Raw genomic sequence first — 17,729 nt, 5'->3', positions numbered from 1 at the left:
TCCATTTACTTTTTAAATGAAAGGTACACTATTTTATATCGATTACAATTTATGTTTTGTTTAGCGTAAATTATAAATATATTTTTTTAAATTTATTTAAATTACAAATTATTTCTTATAATTTTGAAAATTATATTATATTATCTAAAGTTTTAAATTTCATAATAAATAGATAATTTTATTAATAAATCATCAACTTAATTAATAATTTTTAATAATGTTAAATTTTATTTTAATTAATAATTTAGATAGTTTTATTATTGTATATGAGAACAATTACAAATTTTATTTTTTCTATTAATTATGTTAAATAAAAAATTTTGACAAGAAAATATTTATAATTTTTCAAATCATAAAAAATAATTCATATTTTAATTAAATCTCAAACAGTGTATTTATAATTTTGCCTTTTTATTTATTAAAATGTGAACAAAATTTTTTTTTTTTTGAGTGGCTTATATTTTGTATCATATCTCGAACACGGGTGATGAAACAAATTTTTTTATGGGTAAATTATAAATATATCTCATGAAATTTGTTTATAATATGAATTGTTCCTTGTGATTTAGAAAATTATAAATACCTTCCTATTAAAAATTGTTATTTAATAGAATTAATTGAAAAAGTAAAATTTCTAACTCTTCACCTAGATAATAATAAAATTATCTGAATTATTAATTGCAATAAAATTTTAACATTATTAAAAACTGTTAATTAACTTAATGGTTTATTAATAAAATGACATATTTGTTATGAAATTAGAAACTTTATTAGGCATAATGTAATTTTTAAATCACATGATATAATTTATAATTTAAGTAAATTTGAAGGAGTGTGTTTATAATTTACCTAATTTTTTGGTGTTACTAAAGGTATTGATGTGACAGTAGACCCTACTTTTACATGAATACTCTCCACATTGTCACTTTGCTTGGTTTATCTATTTCAAAAAATACTTTTCAGAAAATTTTACTTTCTTATTTTTCGTAATTTTTTGTTTTTACTGAATTTTTTTTAATATTTTAAGCACTTTTGTTTTTTACTTTTTGGACATATCTAACACAAATATACTTAAAAAGTAAAAAAAATTATGAAAAAACCTTTTAAAAATTTACTAAATACCAAAAATACAAAAAAAATATAATAATTCAGTACAATTTTTATATTTTTATGTATTTATTAATTTTTTAAAATATTTTTTAGTAATTTTTTACTTTTTAGATACATCTAACTAAGGTACATCTAAAGAAATAAAAAAATATTTAAAATTTTAAAAATATTCATTAAAAATAAAAAAAATACCAAAATAAAAAAAAAATCAATTTCAAAAAATTTAATCTAAAAAACTCAAACTAAACAGATCGAATAGAATTCCCAAAGATAATTCACTGACGCAAAATATTTGGGGGATAAGATCAATAAAATCTGAGTGCCACCACCACCGTCATCATCTGTATATAAGATATATATTGACTACCTGTCATTATCTCTATATAAGATATATATTGACTACCTGAGAATGAACACAAAATTGTATTTGATTAAGGAGTTTAAGATTTTCGGCAAATGGGTTCTCTAATGGCAGGTTGGGACTCACAAGTCCCTGATCCTAGAACTGGTAAGCTTGCAATTTCTTTGTTTTTGGTTTCATACAAAATAATACTCTTCTTAATGGTTTTTCTGATGGAGAAGTGTGATTTTGCAGCGGAAATCCAGAGGAACCAGTCATTGACAAATGAGGGGATTGAGGCTTACTGGAGGTCAAAAAAGAAAGTTGAGGAAGAACATCTCAGAGCTATTTCTGATCTACTAATGAAGAGCAGTCAGGTGTGTGATCTCTATCATAAATTAGCCAGTTTAGAGTTTTATGTGAGGACCTAAATACCTATTTTTAAAATATTTAATTTGTCTCAATACTTTTTTGAGATATTGATAGGTAAAAAATAAGCACCAAGTATAAGTAAATAAATTTGATCAATAAGGCGATCTTTTTACATTCAGCAATGTCAGGTATTATGAAAAAAATTTCATGAAAATAATCATGAAAATTTTGTGACCCTTGGATTACACTTAGAAATAAGGCACCACACACTAATTAAGGTAATAAATCATTCAGGATCATTTTCATGAAAAAAATTTCATGATGCCTAACTTTTCTCTTTTACATTTTGGGTAAGGGTGCAATTTGGGTGGCCCAACTGAGAAACCCGGGCCTAATCTGAATAATTTATTTATTTAAGTATTTTTTTTGGACCAGGACAACATATTTTCAAATTTTATTGTGATCAAAGGGCAGTTAAAAAGTCTAAATTGAATTGGGATTAAGCTTGGAGAGATATACTTAGAAATTTGAACAGTTTGAAACCCAAATTATACATGTCAATATATTAAAAATGTTAAATGTAATGTAAACTATTAGCGGTTTCATTATACAAAAATTATCTAAAATGTTAGATTTACATAAGTATGTAGACTTATGATTGTTTTATTTTATTTTTTCAATGTTAATAAGACTCAATTTTTTGAAGAAAAAAAAAGTCATGCTAATTAAAAAAAATAAACAAAAAAAAAATTGGTCAATCACAGGCCAGTGGGGGTCCGGATCATTTTTTATAATTAAAAACTCAATATACTTTTTGCACATATTTCAAAACATGATTACATATTTTTATACATTTTTTCATGCATTTTTTTTAAAAAAATTAACTCAAAAAATAAATAAATAAATAACCCGGTTCAAATATGTCATTAGCTTGAGTCTACCTCTAGTTCAATTTATTGTCTTCGGTTCGACAAGCTCAAGTTTAGAGTCAAGCTTAGATGGGTTTCACAACTCGAGAATTAGGCTTGGGCAATCCCTCAAACTAACCAATTTTGGCCGAATTACAGCCTTAATTTTAGACAATTTTGGGTTGTTTTGAGAAAATAGGTAAAATCTTCTCCTATTTTTGGCTCTTTTTTTTTTTTTGAAAAAATATATAAAAAATATGAGAAATGATGTGATTCAAAATAAATTAAAAGTTAGAAAATAACTTTTAACCATCTTCCCATTTGTCTTTGAAGTTTAGTATGGTACAATTGGAAAAATTTGTACGACAAATTTTTGTTCTAAAATTTATCTTGAAAATAAAATGAGTAGTATAAATTTAGAATTTACGAAATGTTAATCACACTCAAAATAATTGTTATTTATAGATATACATTTTTTGAATAATTTTATTGTAAGATAAAATTGAACAATAGTGGTTTTGAAACCTTTATGACAGGAAAGCATAATCATGGAGTCTGAAAGAAAGAGATCGAGCTCTCTGCCTTTGTCCAATACAAAGGAGAGTCAGCGGGAAATGGAAACTGATCAGACAAACTTGGAGAAACTAATAAACAAAAATGGATGGTATGTATTAATTTAATTGACCCTTTTGTTATCATTTGTGCTAGAATGAATGGTTGAATTATTTATTTTGAAGTTTAAGTTGTTAAAAAAATGGTTGACTTTATTATTTATGTTTTTATTATTTATTTATGGTAAAGTTATTTTTCATAAAATAAGTCACATACTTACAAATATTATAATTATAAAAAATAAATTAAAAAATTCAAACACATGAGTGTTTGCTCTAATACTATATCATATCAACTTGTTAATCACTAATTCATTTTAAAAAGTTTAAAATTTGAATTTTTGGTATGAATTTTCAAAATTTGAGTAAATTATAAATACATCCCTTGAAATTTACTTAAAATATAAATTGTTCCCTGTAGTTTTAAAAATTATATCCCGCCCTTGAAGTTTTAATTTTGTAACCCTTTTATCAATAAATGGTTAAGTCAATTAACAATTTTTAATAATGTCAAAATATATTTTAATTAATAATTCAAGTAATTTTATTATTGTATAGGAGAGCATATGAATTTTATTTTTCTAATTGATTCTATTAAATAAAAAATTCTTACAAGGGAATATTTTTAATTTTCTAAATCATAAAGGCAATCCGTATTTTAAGTGTACCGCAAGAGGTGTATTTGTAATTAATCCTTTAAAATTAGACAAATTACACCAATAGTGTTTGTATTATGTCCTTTGTGTCATTTTGATTCTTACTATTTTCATTTGCTCGATTTTGTCTTTGAATTTTTGTTTTGTTCAATCATGCTACATCCCATTAATATAGCACTCTTAATCTATCTCTAATGACGTGAAAGATAGAGAATAGAGAGGGGAGTGTGGGCACAATCCTTCACATGATCCATTCCGTGTTATTAGAGGTTGATTGATGGTGCCAAATTAGTACTCCCAAACATTTTTCTTTAAACTACAAAGATTAAAATGACACAAAAAAATAAAATATATGGACTACCAATATAATTTGTCATTTTCTATTTGCTCAAAATTTATGTAACAGCATCATGGGTTGCAGGTGGACTAGAAGCAGCTCTGCATTTTTGAATGAACCTCCTGTAATTGCAGCAGAAAGCCCTACTAACAAGTATGCATCACAGTACCATGTAGCAGCTGGCATTGCCACCTCCAAGCCATCCTCCATCACTGGAATTATTAGCTGATATATATATACATATATATATAAATAGGGTCCTGTTTTATATATTATATATCTATGTATACTGCATAAAACAGAGTTGTGCTTTGCTAGCATGTACATACAGCACATGCAGTACCTAAATGTTTTATTAGAAAGATTATAACATAGGATTGGCATTATTAATTTATGGATTCACAATTTCATATTTGATTGTAAATTTTATTAATCGAATAACATGTACAACGTATATTTAATTCGACAAAATTGACGAATTTTTAATATTGAAAGAGGCTGAAGATCATAATTTCAATATTAAAACAAAACCAAAAACAAAAAACAAAATAAAATGAATACATAATAAATGATTATTTTACTAATTTAATTGGACAACTAATCCTATACTAATTCATGAGATTATTAATCTTTTTATTATTAATCATGTTTTTCAAACAAAGAGTCATGTAAGTATTGTGAGAATTAAAATAATTTCAATTCAGAAAGAAGAGTACCTCTTGCCATGATGTTCAAGCCTTCGAATCTTTATCCTTGAATGATCAAATCTTGAATGTATAAACAAAACTCACTCACTGAACACTTCTACAGAACCATATGGGAAAAGTACCATATGGGAAAAGTGGAAAGAACAGAGTTTCAAGCCTATTCTATTCACAAAACAACGTCTGTGTTTTATGGCTATTACGGACATATATATAGATAGACTTGGACCCATATCCAAGTGTAACTCTTTATAACTTCCCACCATCAGAGAAGTTGTAAGGGGAGTAACTCTCATGACACATAGTAAACATACGTCAGTTACCCATTAACCATTAAACTAATTAAATATATATATATATATAATAAATATATACAATATAAATAAATCTATATAATAAAGCAGGACGGATTTTAAAAATATGTAAAATGTATCAGAGATACATTTCATTTTAAGGGATCAAATCAATTGTGATACAGATCAATGGTTGAGATTTTGCTTCAATTCCCGCCCAAACACTCGGTGCTCTTTCCCACCTACCCACGTCTCCTCCCCCATTCCATCTTTATCTCTATCTCCTTCTTCTTTATCTTTCGCAGAGACGCTACCTCTCTCCTTCTCTCTCACCTGATCTCTGCCTCTTCCCTCACCCTCTCACTCACTGCCTCTCCCCCTCTCCCCCCACCCTTTCACTCGCTGCCTCTCCCCCTCTCCCTCTTTTCGCAGAGATGCTACCTCTCTCATTCTCTCTCACCGGATCTATGCCTTTCCCCCTCTTCCCCCACCTTCCCGCTCGCTGCCTCTCCCCCTCCACCCGATCTCTGCCTCTCTCCGTCTCCCCCCACCCTCTCACTCGTTGCCTCTCCCCCTTTCCCCCCTTTCAGAGCTATACCAAACCTGACGGTTCTATCTGTGCAAGGTAATATTTCTGTCTCTATTCCCCTCTTTCAATTGATCTACTGTTAATTTCTGAGTTTTGAGTTCTGAGGTTGTTTATCAGATCCCTATTTTTCTACTATTTTATGTCACTTTCTCGCGATTTCTTGGGCTGTCTACTGTTAATTTCTGAGTTCTGAGTTCTGAGTTCGTTTATCAGATCCCTATTTTTCTACTATTTTTTGTCACTTTCTCGCGATTTCTTGGGCTGTTCTGCGTTCTCTCTATCGGGCTGTGAACAGGTTATTCAAATGTTGGTTTCAGGTCATTCAAACAATCTACTCTATTTTTATTTTGTCTCTATGGTTTAAATTGATGTTCTTTGTGGCTGTCTGTTCAAACCCCAAAACAGAAGATTAATCCCAACTTCTTAGTTGAATGTTTATATAAATTTTCTGAATATTATGACAGCCAAAACTATTCCTTTAACATAAACAGAGTGATACATAGAGCGATTAATCTTCAGAATTATTTTGGGATTAATTTTCTGAATGTTTATATAAACAAACCACAAAGAAATAGGTTATGTTATGTTATGATAAACAAAGTGATAAACAGGATTAATCTTCATAATTATGTAAAAATATTATGTTATGTTAAAGGAATACTTCTTAGTTGAATGTTTTGGTGGTCATAGGCTATGTTAAAGGAATAGTTTTGGTGGATATAGCAACCATGGTTTAAAGGAATATTATGAAAATATTCAAAGTTTGATTTTTTTTATTTTGTATTCAAACAATCTGCCTTATTTTTACAATTTGCTTTATTTTTGTATTCAGACAATCTGCTCTATTTTTATTTTGTATATGAAAAGTATTTTTTTCCAAACTTATAATATGTTAGGTTCTTATTTTGTATTCAAAATATGTTAGCCATCAATATATAAATACAATTAATTAATTAATACCACTAAGAAATTTAATTCACAACCTTAATACCGGCTATTGCAACCAACTCCAAGGTAAGGCTATTCATGCGCAATTGCATTAAGTTTGAATTGTGAAGAAATTTAATTCACAACCTTAATACAGGCTATTGCAACCAACTCCAAGGTAAGGCTATTCATGCACAATTGCATTAAGTTATTAATGTGTTATTTTTCTACTATTTTCTGTCACTATACCCAATTCAATTTCTTTTCAGATTTTCCCTCTGCTGCTCTCCAGCCCTGTTCTTCTTCTTCCATACCCTCACTCCCGAAACTACTGCTCTCTAGGTAAGATCACTCTTTTCATTTTATGTGGTGACTATGCACTAGATTTTATTTGTTTATAGATTGTATACATTTTATTTGGATATAGATTGTATAGATTTTTTTTATAGATTCTATAGATTTTTTACAAAGAATTTGGATATAGATTGTATAGATTTTATTTGGATATACATTGTATAGATTCTTTTACTTATATATAGATTTTTTACAAAGAATCTAGATTGTATACATTTTTTATATATATTATCTTTGTGAATATATTTTTATTTAGTTGGGTAATGGTTTCAGTTTCCACTTGAAATTTCAGGATTTTATCTTTGTCAGTTTCCGCAATACCTCTCTCTCTTTTTTATTTTTATTTGTGTTTGTGTTTGGTTGGGCAAAAAAATAATTTCTCCTAGGTTTCCTTTTCATAAATTTAATTTTTTTTCTTTCCTTTTAAACAAAGCCCAAAGTAACTGATATGAGTTTGTAGAGTCGTACCTTAAGTTGGTGAGATACATGACCTATGAAATTTTAACAGTACCATATGAAATTGATGTCTGTGGTGGTGACCATTGTTTTTTACTGGGGTTAGAGAAATAGACGTTTTGATTTCCATTTGTGAGGAAAGTGAGGAGTAATGGTAGATGGGGAAAAGAGATGGGGGTAGTGATGGATCATGGTAAGGATAGCAAATGACTGTCAACACCAAAATAAAGGGAAAAAAATTGTTAGACTGTTTAAATGGTCCATAGAAATGAATGGTTAGAATTAAAATAATTTCAAGTTAGGATTGATTTGTTACCGAGGTCAAGATATTGAAGTTTTTTTTTCTTTTTTAAATTTCCCCAAAATATATATAATAAAACAGAACGGATTTTGAAAATATGTAAAATGTATCAGAGATACATTTCATTTTAAGGGCTCAGATTAATTGTGATAAACATCAATGGTTGAGAGGATGCTTTAATTCCCGCCCAAACACTCGGTGCTCTCTCCCTCTCCCACCTACCCACATCTCTCCCCATTCCATCTTTATCTCTCTCTCCCTCTCTGTTGCACGTCTCCTCTCATTCCCTCATTATCTCTATCTTCCTCTTTGTTCCTCTTCTTTATCACTCGCTTTCTGAAGGCTTCAATTCACAACCCTTCCACTTGCTTTCTGAAGGCTAGGGTTTCCGATTAAGAACCACGAAACCGAGTTGCACGTCTTTTCTTTTCTTTGTGGATTGTGGAGTGGATTTTATCTCTGTAGCTAAAATCATGCTTCTTCTTCTGGTTCTAAAACGTAAGTGCTCTTAAACCTTATTGTTGTTAATTAGTTCTAAGATTGACGATTCAAATGTAAGTGTGTGAAGCGACATTGAGTTTATGTTCTGAACATTTTGGGACTTTTACTTTTTTAATGACAACTCATTTTGTGTGGTTTTTTTTTTTTGATTTTGATTTTTGTTTTTCTAAACCTTAAATTGATTTCTTAATTAGGTAATTTCTGGATATCATTTTTGGGTTTTTGGATTGCTCTAAAACAATTCTCCGAAAAACACCATTTCGGTTTCACAGCTCTCTGCATACATCGCTTCGCATTGATCTTTGATTGTTTTTGTGTTTTATTTTTTGATAGTGACTTCAATTCCATTATGGGTTTCGATTTCTTTCTGGATTGTGGAGTGGATTTTCTCTCTGTAGCAGAAATCGTGCTTCTTCTTCTGGTTCTAAAACATAAGTGCTCTTAAACCTTATCGTTGTTAATTAGTTCTGAGATTGATGATTCAAATGTAAGTGTGTAAAGCGACACTGAGTTTATGTTCTGAACATTTTGGGACTTTTACTTTTTTAAAGACAACTCATTTTGTGCTGTGTGTTTATAGTCAAGAAAGTAAAAGACTAAAATGGTTTCTCACAATTATGATTCCAATCACATGAATTAAACCAAATGGTTTTCAAGTGTACTCTTTGGTCCCCTGTTTTGAGTGCTGTTAGGGCTTCATTGGTTGTGTTTTCCAGAGTAACAGAGTACTCATTTTGATTTTGATTTTGATTTTGATTCTTGTTTTTCTAAACCTTAAATTGATTTGTTAATTAGGTATTTTCTAGATATCATTTTTGGGTCTTTGGATTGCTCTAAAACAATTCTCCGAAAAACACCATTTCAGTTTCACTGCTCTCTGTATACATCGCTTCGCATTGATCTGTGATTGTTTTTGTGTTTTATTTTTTGATAGTGACTTCAATTCCATTGTGGGTTTCGATTAGTTTGTAATTGTGTTTATGTATAGTTGATGTGTTTCAAATTATGTTGATTTGTTTGTACCCAATTGTGTTTGTTATTGCCAAAAAAAATGGAATTTTTATTGGGCTTTGAGTTTTAAGACTAATAGAAGTAGTTTTGTTGGTGGGTCATTGGATTTGTTTATATATCTATATAAACCTTTGACCATAAGAGGAATTATATACATTGGAGTGCTTCTACGTTTGGAGGTAATTTGGTGAGCTGGGTCTGAATTTGGAGGTGAATTCAGGCTTGGTAAGAGGAATTATATACATTTGGGTGTGTTGTTTGTTGGTGAAATTGAGGTCTATAATGGTTATAATAAATGGAGATCTCAATTTCAATGTAACAGGTTGCAACATATCACCAAATATGTTGAAGATTCATCTAGCGTATGATGATCTTCAGGTTTGATGATTGGTGAAGCTCAATTCTGGCTTCACAGGTTGAAGATTTATAATAAATATATATTATGACAAATAATATATATTTAGGTATCTAACATTATATGTTTAGGTACCTAAATATAATGTTTCTGGCTTATTTAGGTACCACTGTAATATAAATTTTATAATGTTTCTGGCTTATTTAGGTACTTAATAATAGAATTAACTTCTTTAATTTTTAAATTACTAATAATAAGATTTATTTGTCACTAAAATATATGTTTAGGTACCTAAATAGAAGAATTGGGTTGTTTGAATTCTGCTTTGAAGCTCTTGCAGGTTTGATGATTTTCATAATCTTCTCTTTGTTCTTTTTCTTTTTTTGTCCTTTTCATTTTGAAACTCTTGCAGGTTTGATAATCTTCACAATCTTCTCTTTGTTATGTTTCTTTTCAATTTATTTGGATTGGTGTTTCTAAACCTTAAACTGATATGTATTTGTTTTTCTTTTTTGTGTTGTCAGGCGTGGGTCTTGGCATTAGATCTATATCCAGTGGCACCCTCGATTAAGCAGAATTTGGGACCATCACTTAACAATGTCCTTTTATTTCATTTTTTATTTTATTTTATTTTATTTCATTTAATTTTTAATTTTATTTTATTTTTATTTTTTTCCATTACTTGCAAGTGCATTTTAGAAAGGAGTTTCATGAAATATAAAATTCAATTCACTTACAGGTGAGGACTTTGATTGTGAAAGTTGTTATTTGTCATACATGTAGAATTATAATCTTTTCTTTAGAATTGGGTTGTAACCTGTTACATTAAAATTATAAGTCCAAGGACAACCACTTTTTGATGGAGCCCACCATAGAACAAACAACCCAAACTTTTTCTTGGCCTTCTTTCTCAATGGAACACAAAATTTGATATGCATATATGAGACATTTGCATATTTGATGTAATAGTTTGTTCAAAATATAATAGTCTGTAATAGTCTGTTCAAAATTTGATATGCATATTTGAGACATTTGCATTGATCATTATGAGATCAACTCATGTCACGTTCAAGTCATGGATCCAGTGATATCTTAGATTGGCAATGAGCTTTTACTTTGTTCACTTATTCTTTCTTTTTATTTTTATTTTTCCACAAATTTAATATCCCAATACAACATCAACGGGTGTGCTTCTGGGGTGCTGCAGGTTACTTCCTTAACTTACATTACTTACATTTATCTTATTATACATATAAATATGTATCTTTTATCTTTATGTATTTCTCTGGATCCATATTACTCTTTGCTACTGAAGGCAGTTGTATTAACCTGCCATTATCGGAGAGGCGTCTTTGTTCTGATTGGTGTTGTGACCATGCTGAAGTCCCCTGGAATTCCTTTGAACATCTTAGGTACAGTATTGAAGGCATTCGTCCAGGGAAGATGTCATAATAAGGGGATTGAGTTACTAGAACCTATCCAACTAGGCAGTGGTTCTTCAATTTTCTTAGTAGAAAATAATGTGGTGGTTAATAGTTTTGGATAAATATTAATTTTTCCCTTCAGTTTCCACGTAAAAGGCTTTGCACTTGCTGAATTCTTTTTAGTCATTCATTATGGTAGGATGATCAGGGGTAAATTGTGGTTAATGTTAAAGACTTGCACTTTGGAATTTAGAATTCATTTGCAATGACATTGCAATGGAGTTGAATTACATGATTGAATTTGTAATAAATCAAAAGTTAATATGTAATTTGTCATATCATTACATATAAAATTAGAAGAAATTTTTTTTATTGGTGTGAATTTTTTTTCCAATTATTATTATTTTGTTTTTTTTTTTTGGGACGTATACGATTGACCATTTCCCATCATTTCTCCCCTTATTTTATTAAGGGTAGCTTTAATTTAATGGATAAATAAAAAATATTGGAAATAGCATATTAGTTGCTTTTTAAGAATAATAATTACGAAATTGAGGTGATTCATCTAGAAAGTGGCTTATTAAGTAATGTCAGCTACTTCATACATAAAAAAAATACTAAGAAAAATAATATATAAATCAAGAATTTAAACACAAAACAAATGTTAATAAAAGTAATGAATGTTTTAAATTCACTTCACATGTGAATTTAAACCACACACTACTTGATTTTGGTTTTTTTTATATATTATTTTAGGCTATATTTGTTTGGATATACTACATAATTTTTCTTAAATAGTTTTACGAAAAATCATCTAAGTCGATTGATTGATCCTAAATATTTTTTTGTTGTTTGATCACAACTTTGAGACACTTTTCATAAAACATCTTTATGGTCGCTAATATTTTTGCAACACATAAATTATAATATAAGAATTTTATTAGATAGTGCCTTCAGGCACGGGCAATCTCTAGTAAATAAATAAAACAAAACAAACATGTGGCATATGTACACCTGGAATGAATTTGTTTTCAGATTTGTTATATATGCTTCTTATTTTGTTCAATTTGATGGAAGATGATTGTGAATAAGAAGAACACAGGAAGGAAAGCAAACTTGCAGTTACTTTATAAATTCCTTTTGTAGTCTTACTAATTTCTAGCTTGCCTTCTCTGACTTACCTCTATTAAAATAATAATAATAATAATAAATTTCGTGGCAAATAAGGCTGCAAACCAGCCGAACCGAATATCATCATGTTCAAGATCAGCTTAAGCTCAAATCGAACTTAACACCACTAAGCTCGAGCTCGACTCGCTGGGCTGAAGCAAAACTCGAGCTCAACTCGTGTGGCTCGACTTTTTAATAAATAGTCACTTGAACCGCATAAGCAAAGGCGGGCTGCTGGCTTCCTCCACTTATATGGAGCCCTTATCCCTATTGAATGTGTAAAAGAAGTGATGTGGGACACTTGAACAATCCCAAACCTGGGACACGTCACTTACAATTCTTCTTCCTTTTTTTTTTTTTTTTTTTTGAAGTTCATTCAGTGGCTGTCCCACATCAAATGATAAGGAAACTTGAAGTAATCTCACCCTTTATAAATTGTTTTCCATTCTCTCATTTTTTGTTGGACAATGCTTTATTATTTGTTTATTATTTCTTGATGACTTTGAGATTTTATTACTTGTTGATGACTTGGAAACTGAGTTATCATTAATATTTTCAATTATTTTTTTTTGTTTTGTTTGTAACTAATATATAATATGATATGATATGATATGATATAATATAATTGAGCCGAGCCTAATCGAGTCGAGTTCATATTAGCTCTATGCGTTTAATAATCGAGCTTGGTAACAAAGCTCGAGCTCGACTTGTTTGGTAATCGAATGAGCTTAAACGAGCTATTAACGAGCCGAGTTTTGAGCAGTTCATGAATGGCTCAATTCATTTGCAGCCCTAGTGGCAAATTTTACAAATTTTAATGGTTGAAGTCATAAATTTTTTTATGAATCTTTATTTATTTGAGTAAATTACATTGACACCTCCTGAGGTTTATATTTATTACAGTTCCCTCTTTCACATTTTGGAAATTACATCCCCCTACATGAGGTTTAAAATCGCATTACAGATTACTCCCTTAACAGTCAACTAACAGATTTTGCTGATGTCAGTAATTTAATTTTTTTAAATACCAATTTTTCCCTCACTAGGTAAATTACATTGACACCTCTCACATTTTAGAAATTACAATCCCCTCCCCAAGGTTTAAAGTAGCATTACCAATTGCCTCCTCGGTTAGTATTAGTTGAAAAAAATAATTATTATTTGAAAAAAAAAATTAATTTGAAAAAAAAATTTGTTAGTCAAATTTTTAAATTTCTATTTAAAATCCAACGTAAACCCATTTTTTGAATTTACGTTTTTTCCTCAAATTTACAAATTGATACAACCATTTATAAATCAAAAAAAATTATCAAACAAGTTTTTATGATAGTTTTTTTAATTTTTGTAAATATAAATTGAAAACTAAAAATGAAATGATTACCAAACAGACCTCAGATGGTAAAAATGTCGTAAATTTGACAAATAATTAAATAAGTTATCAACGTAAGAAATGACTTATCAAAAGATTCTTAGGCTATGTATGGTTTGGTTTTTAAATTTTTTTTTTTAAAAATTAAAAATTAATTTGGTTAAGAAAGAAAAAATAAAAAATAATTGTCATTTTTATATAATTTTTATCTTTCAAGTGGTTAGAAATAATTTTTTACAAATTAAATATATTTTGTAACGCCCCAACTTCTGGACCGTTAATAAATTAAATCAACCTCAAAAATACAAATTAGCTCCAAAATAATTACAGAAATGTCTATAATTTATAATTTATACAAATCTCCAAAAACAATTTATAGTGGTGGGCCCAAAAATCTCCAACTCGGTAATCCTTTAAATCCTTCAACTCCAATCGCCACTAGATTTGCTCCACACCGGAAAAATAAATTAATTCCGGAAGTATACAATGCAACAGGAATAACAAGGCTCGGACGGAGAATAAATCAACAGAGATCCAACAATTACACAACCAATTAGATTCGATAATCAAGCAATTTACCAAATTGTACAAACAAGTCAACTCGACATATGATAATTTATCCACAACCAAATACCCGATCCTACTCGGTACATGGCCAGTGATCAGCCTCACCCACCTCACCCAAGCACAACCGCTTATCCGGGCTATTGGTCCAAGCTATTGGCAAGGTCCACTCGATCCATGTACAAAGCATTTCTATGTCACTAACTAGACAAATCAACACTGACTACACAAAACAATTCTAGAAAACTTATCAAATGACCAAAGAACTCAAACGTGTCAACAAATAATGATTTCACAGGATTTATCAAATGATCACAATAATCAAGAGGATTGCAAATTAGAAGTAATTAAAATAAACTCTTTGTAAAGAGATTTAAGGAATCATATTGTATACCACCTGGATTACCTCAAATCAATCTCATCCGTCCCCAACACTCAAATCTCGATATTTCTCCATGGATTTCCAAATTCTAAGCCATAAGGTATGTAAGGGTTCACAAAATCTACAACTCTCCTCCTTTATGAAAATGCTTACTCTCACTTTAAACATTCTTAATCTAAACTTTATATCTATATAACAAATGGAGAGTGATATCGGAAGAACCATAGAAAGAAGTTGAGATGTGAGCTCAATTTATAGACAAGGATACTCGGGGCAAAAGAAAAGAAAGACTTGGGGCCAAAGAAAGGAACTTTACTTGGTGGGCAAGAAAGAGACTTACTTGGAGAACAAAAAAAAAGACTTCCTTGGAGACAAAGTAACTTAATTAAAGAAATCAAAAATAAAAGATTACTTGGTAAGCAAGGAAATGATGAAAAAATAATAAAATAAAATTTACTTGGTGCCCAAGAATAATGAAAAAAATATTAGAAAACAAAGGAGATGAATAATAATGAGGTGGAGAGAAAATGAAATACAATAAATAGAGAAAAATAAGTTAGATGCTCATCTAAGAATCTCACCACCAAACTATCACAAATACCTCTTACTAAAATATTAATACTTCAAAAATACGGGGTTTCACATATTTCTTCATATTTAATTTATTTAATTAGTTTTTTTTTTTTAAATGTCAATGGAGGATTTGTATTAAATTGAAACCTCAAGGGGTGTCAATGTAATTTACCCTTTAAAGTATATGTAAAGGTTAAGGGTAATTATGTCATTTTAACTTAAAAGTTAACACCGTCAAATAATTACACTGACAATGGAGGTCGGTGTAATTTCCCAAATGTGAGGGGGAAACTGTAATAAACATAAACCTCAGGGGGTGTCAGTGTAATTTACCCTATTTATTTTGATAAGATACCACTGAATTGTAATTTCTCCCAAAACAAGTGTTAAATAATATTATTTTAATAATAAATCCACTTAACCAAAAAGATGGGGAAACTCTAGGGGGGTGTGTATGCACTTTTGATTATGATTATTGTGTTTTTGGTTGTAATCTATTGTGTTATTAGTTATGACGCATTATGATATTGATTATGACATTATTTTAGTTTTGATCTTAGAATTGTTTGGTTATATCTCATGTGATATTTGGTTATGTGGAGAGAAAAATATGAGCTCATACCTAAATCCAATCACGCTAGCCCAATAAAAAAAGTGATAAGTCCATACCCATCCCTTAGAGCCCATGAAGGACAGTTGACAACAACTTGGCATCCAATCAAGGCATGTGAGAGGACAATCAAATATAAAAGATAATTTTCTGGAAGACAAATCTGTAAAATAAAGGAGAGACGTCAGATTAGGCATCATCCAATAGTGATGTGTGTAAAACAGAATAGACTAAGGCATAGGCTAAACCTAGTAGGAGTTAAACATGATACACTCAATCCCGCCGAAGAAGCATATGAACCAGAAAAGATGAGAGACAAGAAGGTCGGCACACCTAGTAGGAGAGACTAGCCCTAACCATCAACATGATATACTCAATCCCACTGAAGAAGCAGATGAACCAAAGAAGAGGAGAGACAAGAAGGTTGGCACACCTGAAGGAAGTCATGCCCTTATCTGAGATCTCCACAAAAAGAGCACAACCATCCAATCTAAAGATCTTGTTTTCCGACAATGATCTAACGTGGATCCAACACCCATACAATGACGCCTTGGAAGTAACCCTCCGAATTAGAGAATTCGCTGTCAAAAAGGGTGCTCGTGGACTAAAGCAGCTCCTCGAAGATCATGTACTATGAATTGTTCAAGAAATTAAGTTTGTCACATGATGACCTACATCTATCTGAGTCACCATTTTTCGGCTTTAATTCAAATCTGGTTTATCCCTTGGGAAAGATCTTTTCGTCAATAAGAGCAGGCATCATAACTCAGTAAATAGAATTTTAGGTTGTAGCGTTCCCTCCCCATACAATGCAATAGTGGGAAAAATGTGGCTTTGCAAAATGAAGGAAGTTCCATCCACTTTTCACCAGGTCATACAATTACTGATCGAAGAAGAAATTGGTGAAATAAGAAGAGATCAAACATCCACTAAACAATGTCTACCAGTGTCCCATCCAATAACAGAATCTATAAAATTCACACCGAAGAAGTATGTGAAGAACCAGTTAGTAGAGAGCCTACCACAAAAAGCGCCAAAGAGTTGGAGAAGGTGCCTATTGACCCAAAAAACGAAGAGAAATTCTTTCTCATCAGAAAAAGTCTTCGGCAACAAACAAAGACCACCTGACCCACTTTTTGTTGCAATATAGAGATGTGTTCGCATGGACTCCCTATAAAATAGAAGGCGTTGATCTAGAAGTGGCATGTCATAGGCTTAACGTAGACCTAAACTACAAACCACTCTCCAGAAAAGTAGAAGGTCGACACATCACCATGTCGAGGCAGTCAAGAAGGAAGTAATAAGACTATTGGAAGCAAATGCCATCAGGGAGTTTCAATACCCAGAATGACTATCCAATACTGTTGTTGTGTAGAAAAATAATGAAAAGTAAGAGTATGTGTGTACTTTACCAATCTGAATAGGGTATGCCCAAAGGACAACTTTCTTTTATTGAAGATCGACCAACTAGTGGATGCCCTGGCGGGGCGTCAGAGGATGAGATTTCTCGATGCATATTAGGATATCATCAAATAGTAATGCATCCGAACTATTAGGAAAAGAAGGCATTCATTACTCTTGTAGGATCATTCTGCTATCAAGTGATGTCATTCAGATTAAAGAACGCGGGGGTGACCTACTAGCGATTAGTGACAAAGATGTTCCATGACCTGATAGGACGAAACATGGAGGTGTATATTGATGATATGGTGATCAAATCTCGAGAAAGTGATGATCATTTGGTAGATCTTTGAGAAGCATTCGAGATCCTTCGAAGGTTCATAATGAAGTTGAATGTAGGGAAATGTGCCT

At 30.6% G+C, this 17,729-nt stretch overlaps 1 protein-coding gene across 1 annotated transcript; it reads left to right on the top strand.

Moving 5' to 3' along the window:
- Positions 1-1,478: 1,478 nt before the first annotated feature.
- On the top strand, positions 1,479-4,805 carry LOC114314489 (uncharacterized). The gene is made up of 4 exons (XM_028260978.2): positions 1,479-1,618; positions 1,706-1,827; positions 3,267-3,394; positions 4,419-4,805. Exons 1-4 carry the CDS (start codon positions 1,567-1,569, stop codon positions 4,561-4,563), a joined length of 447 nt encoding a protein of 148 aa, XP_028116779.1. The 5' UTR covers positions 1,479-1,566; the 3' UTR covers positions 4,564-4,805.
- Positions 4,806-17,729: the final 12,924 nt, after the last annotated feature.

Source organism: Camellia sinensis, chromosome 6 (assembly GCF_055761805.1).
Source record: "Camellia sinensis isolate YWXY chromosome 6, ASM5576180v1, whole genome shotgun sequence".
In the NCBI taxonomy this organism is placed as follows: Eukaryota; Viridiplantae; Streptophyta; class Magnoliopsida; order Ericales; family Theaceae; genus Camellia; species Camellia sinensis.
The sequence above is the reverse complement of the archived record's forward strand: the minus strand, read 5'-3'. Positions and strand labels throughout refer to the sequence as shown.

What these genes read in the sequence shown, in the direction of transcription:
- LOC114314489 (XM_028260978.2), top strand. Translation starts at nt 1,567, where the DNA reads ATGGGTTCTCTAATGGCAGGTTGGGACTCACAAGTCCCTGATCCTAGA. An exon ending in AGTCCCTGATCCTAGAACTG is followed by an intron (nt 1,619 to 1,705) that starts GTAAGCTTGCAA and finishes GTGATTTTGCAG; the next exon opens with CGGAAATCCAGAGGAACCAG. An exon ending in TACTAATGAAGAGCAGTCAG is followed by an intron (nt 1,828 to 3,266) that starts GTGTGTGATCTC and finishes CCTTTATGACAG; the next exon opens with GAAAGCATAATCATGGAGTC.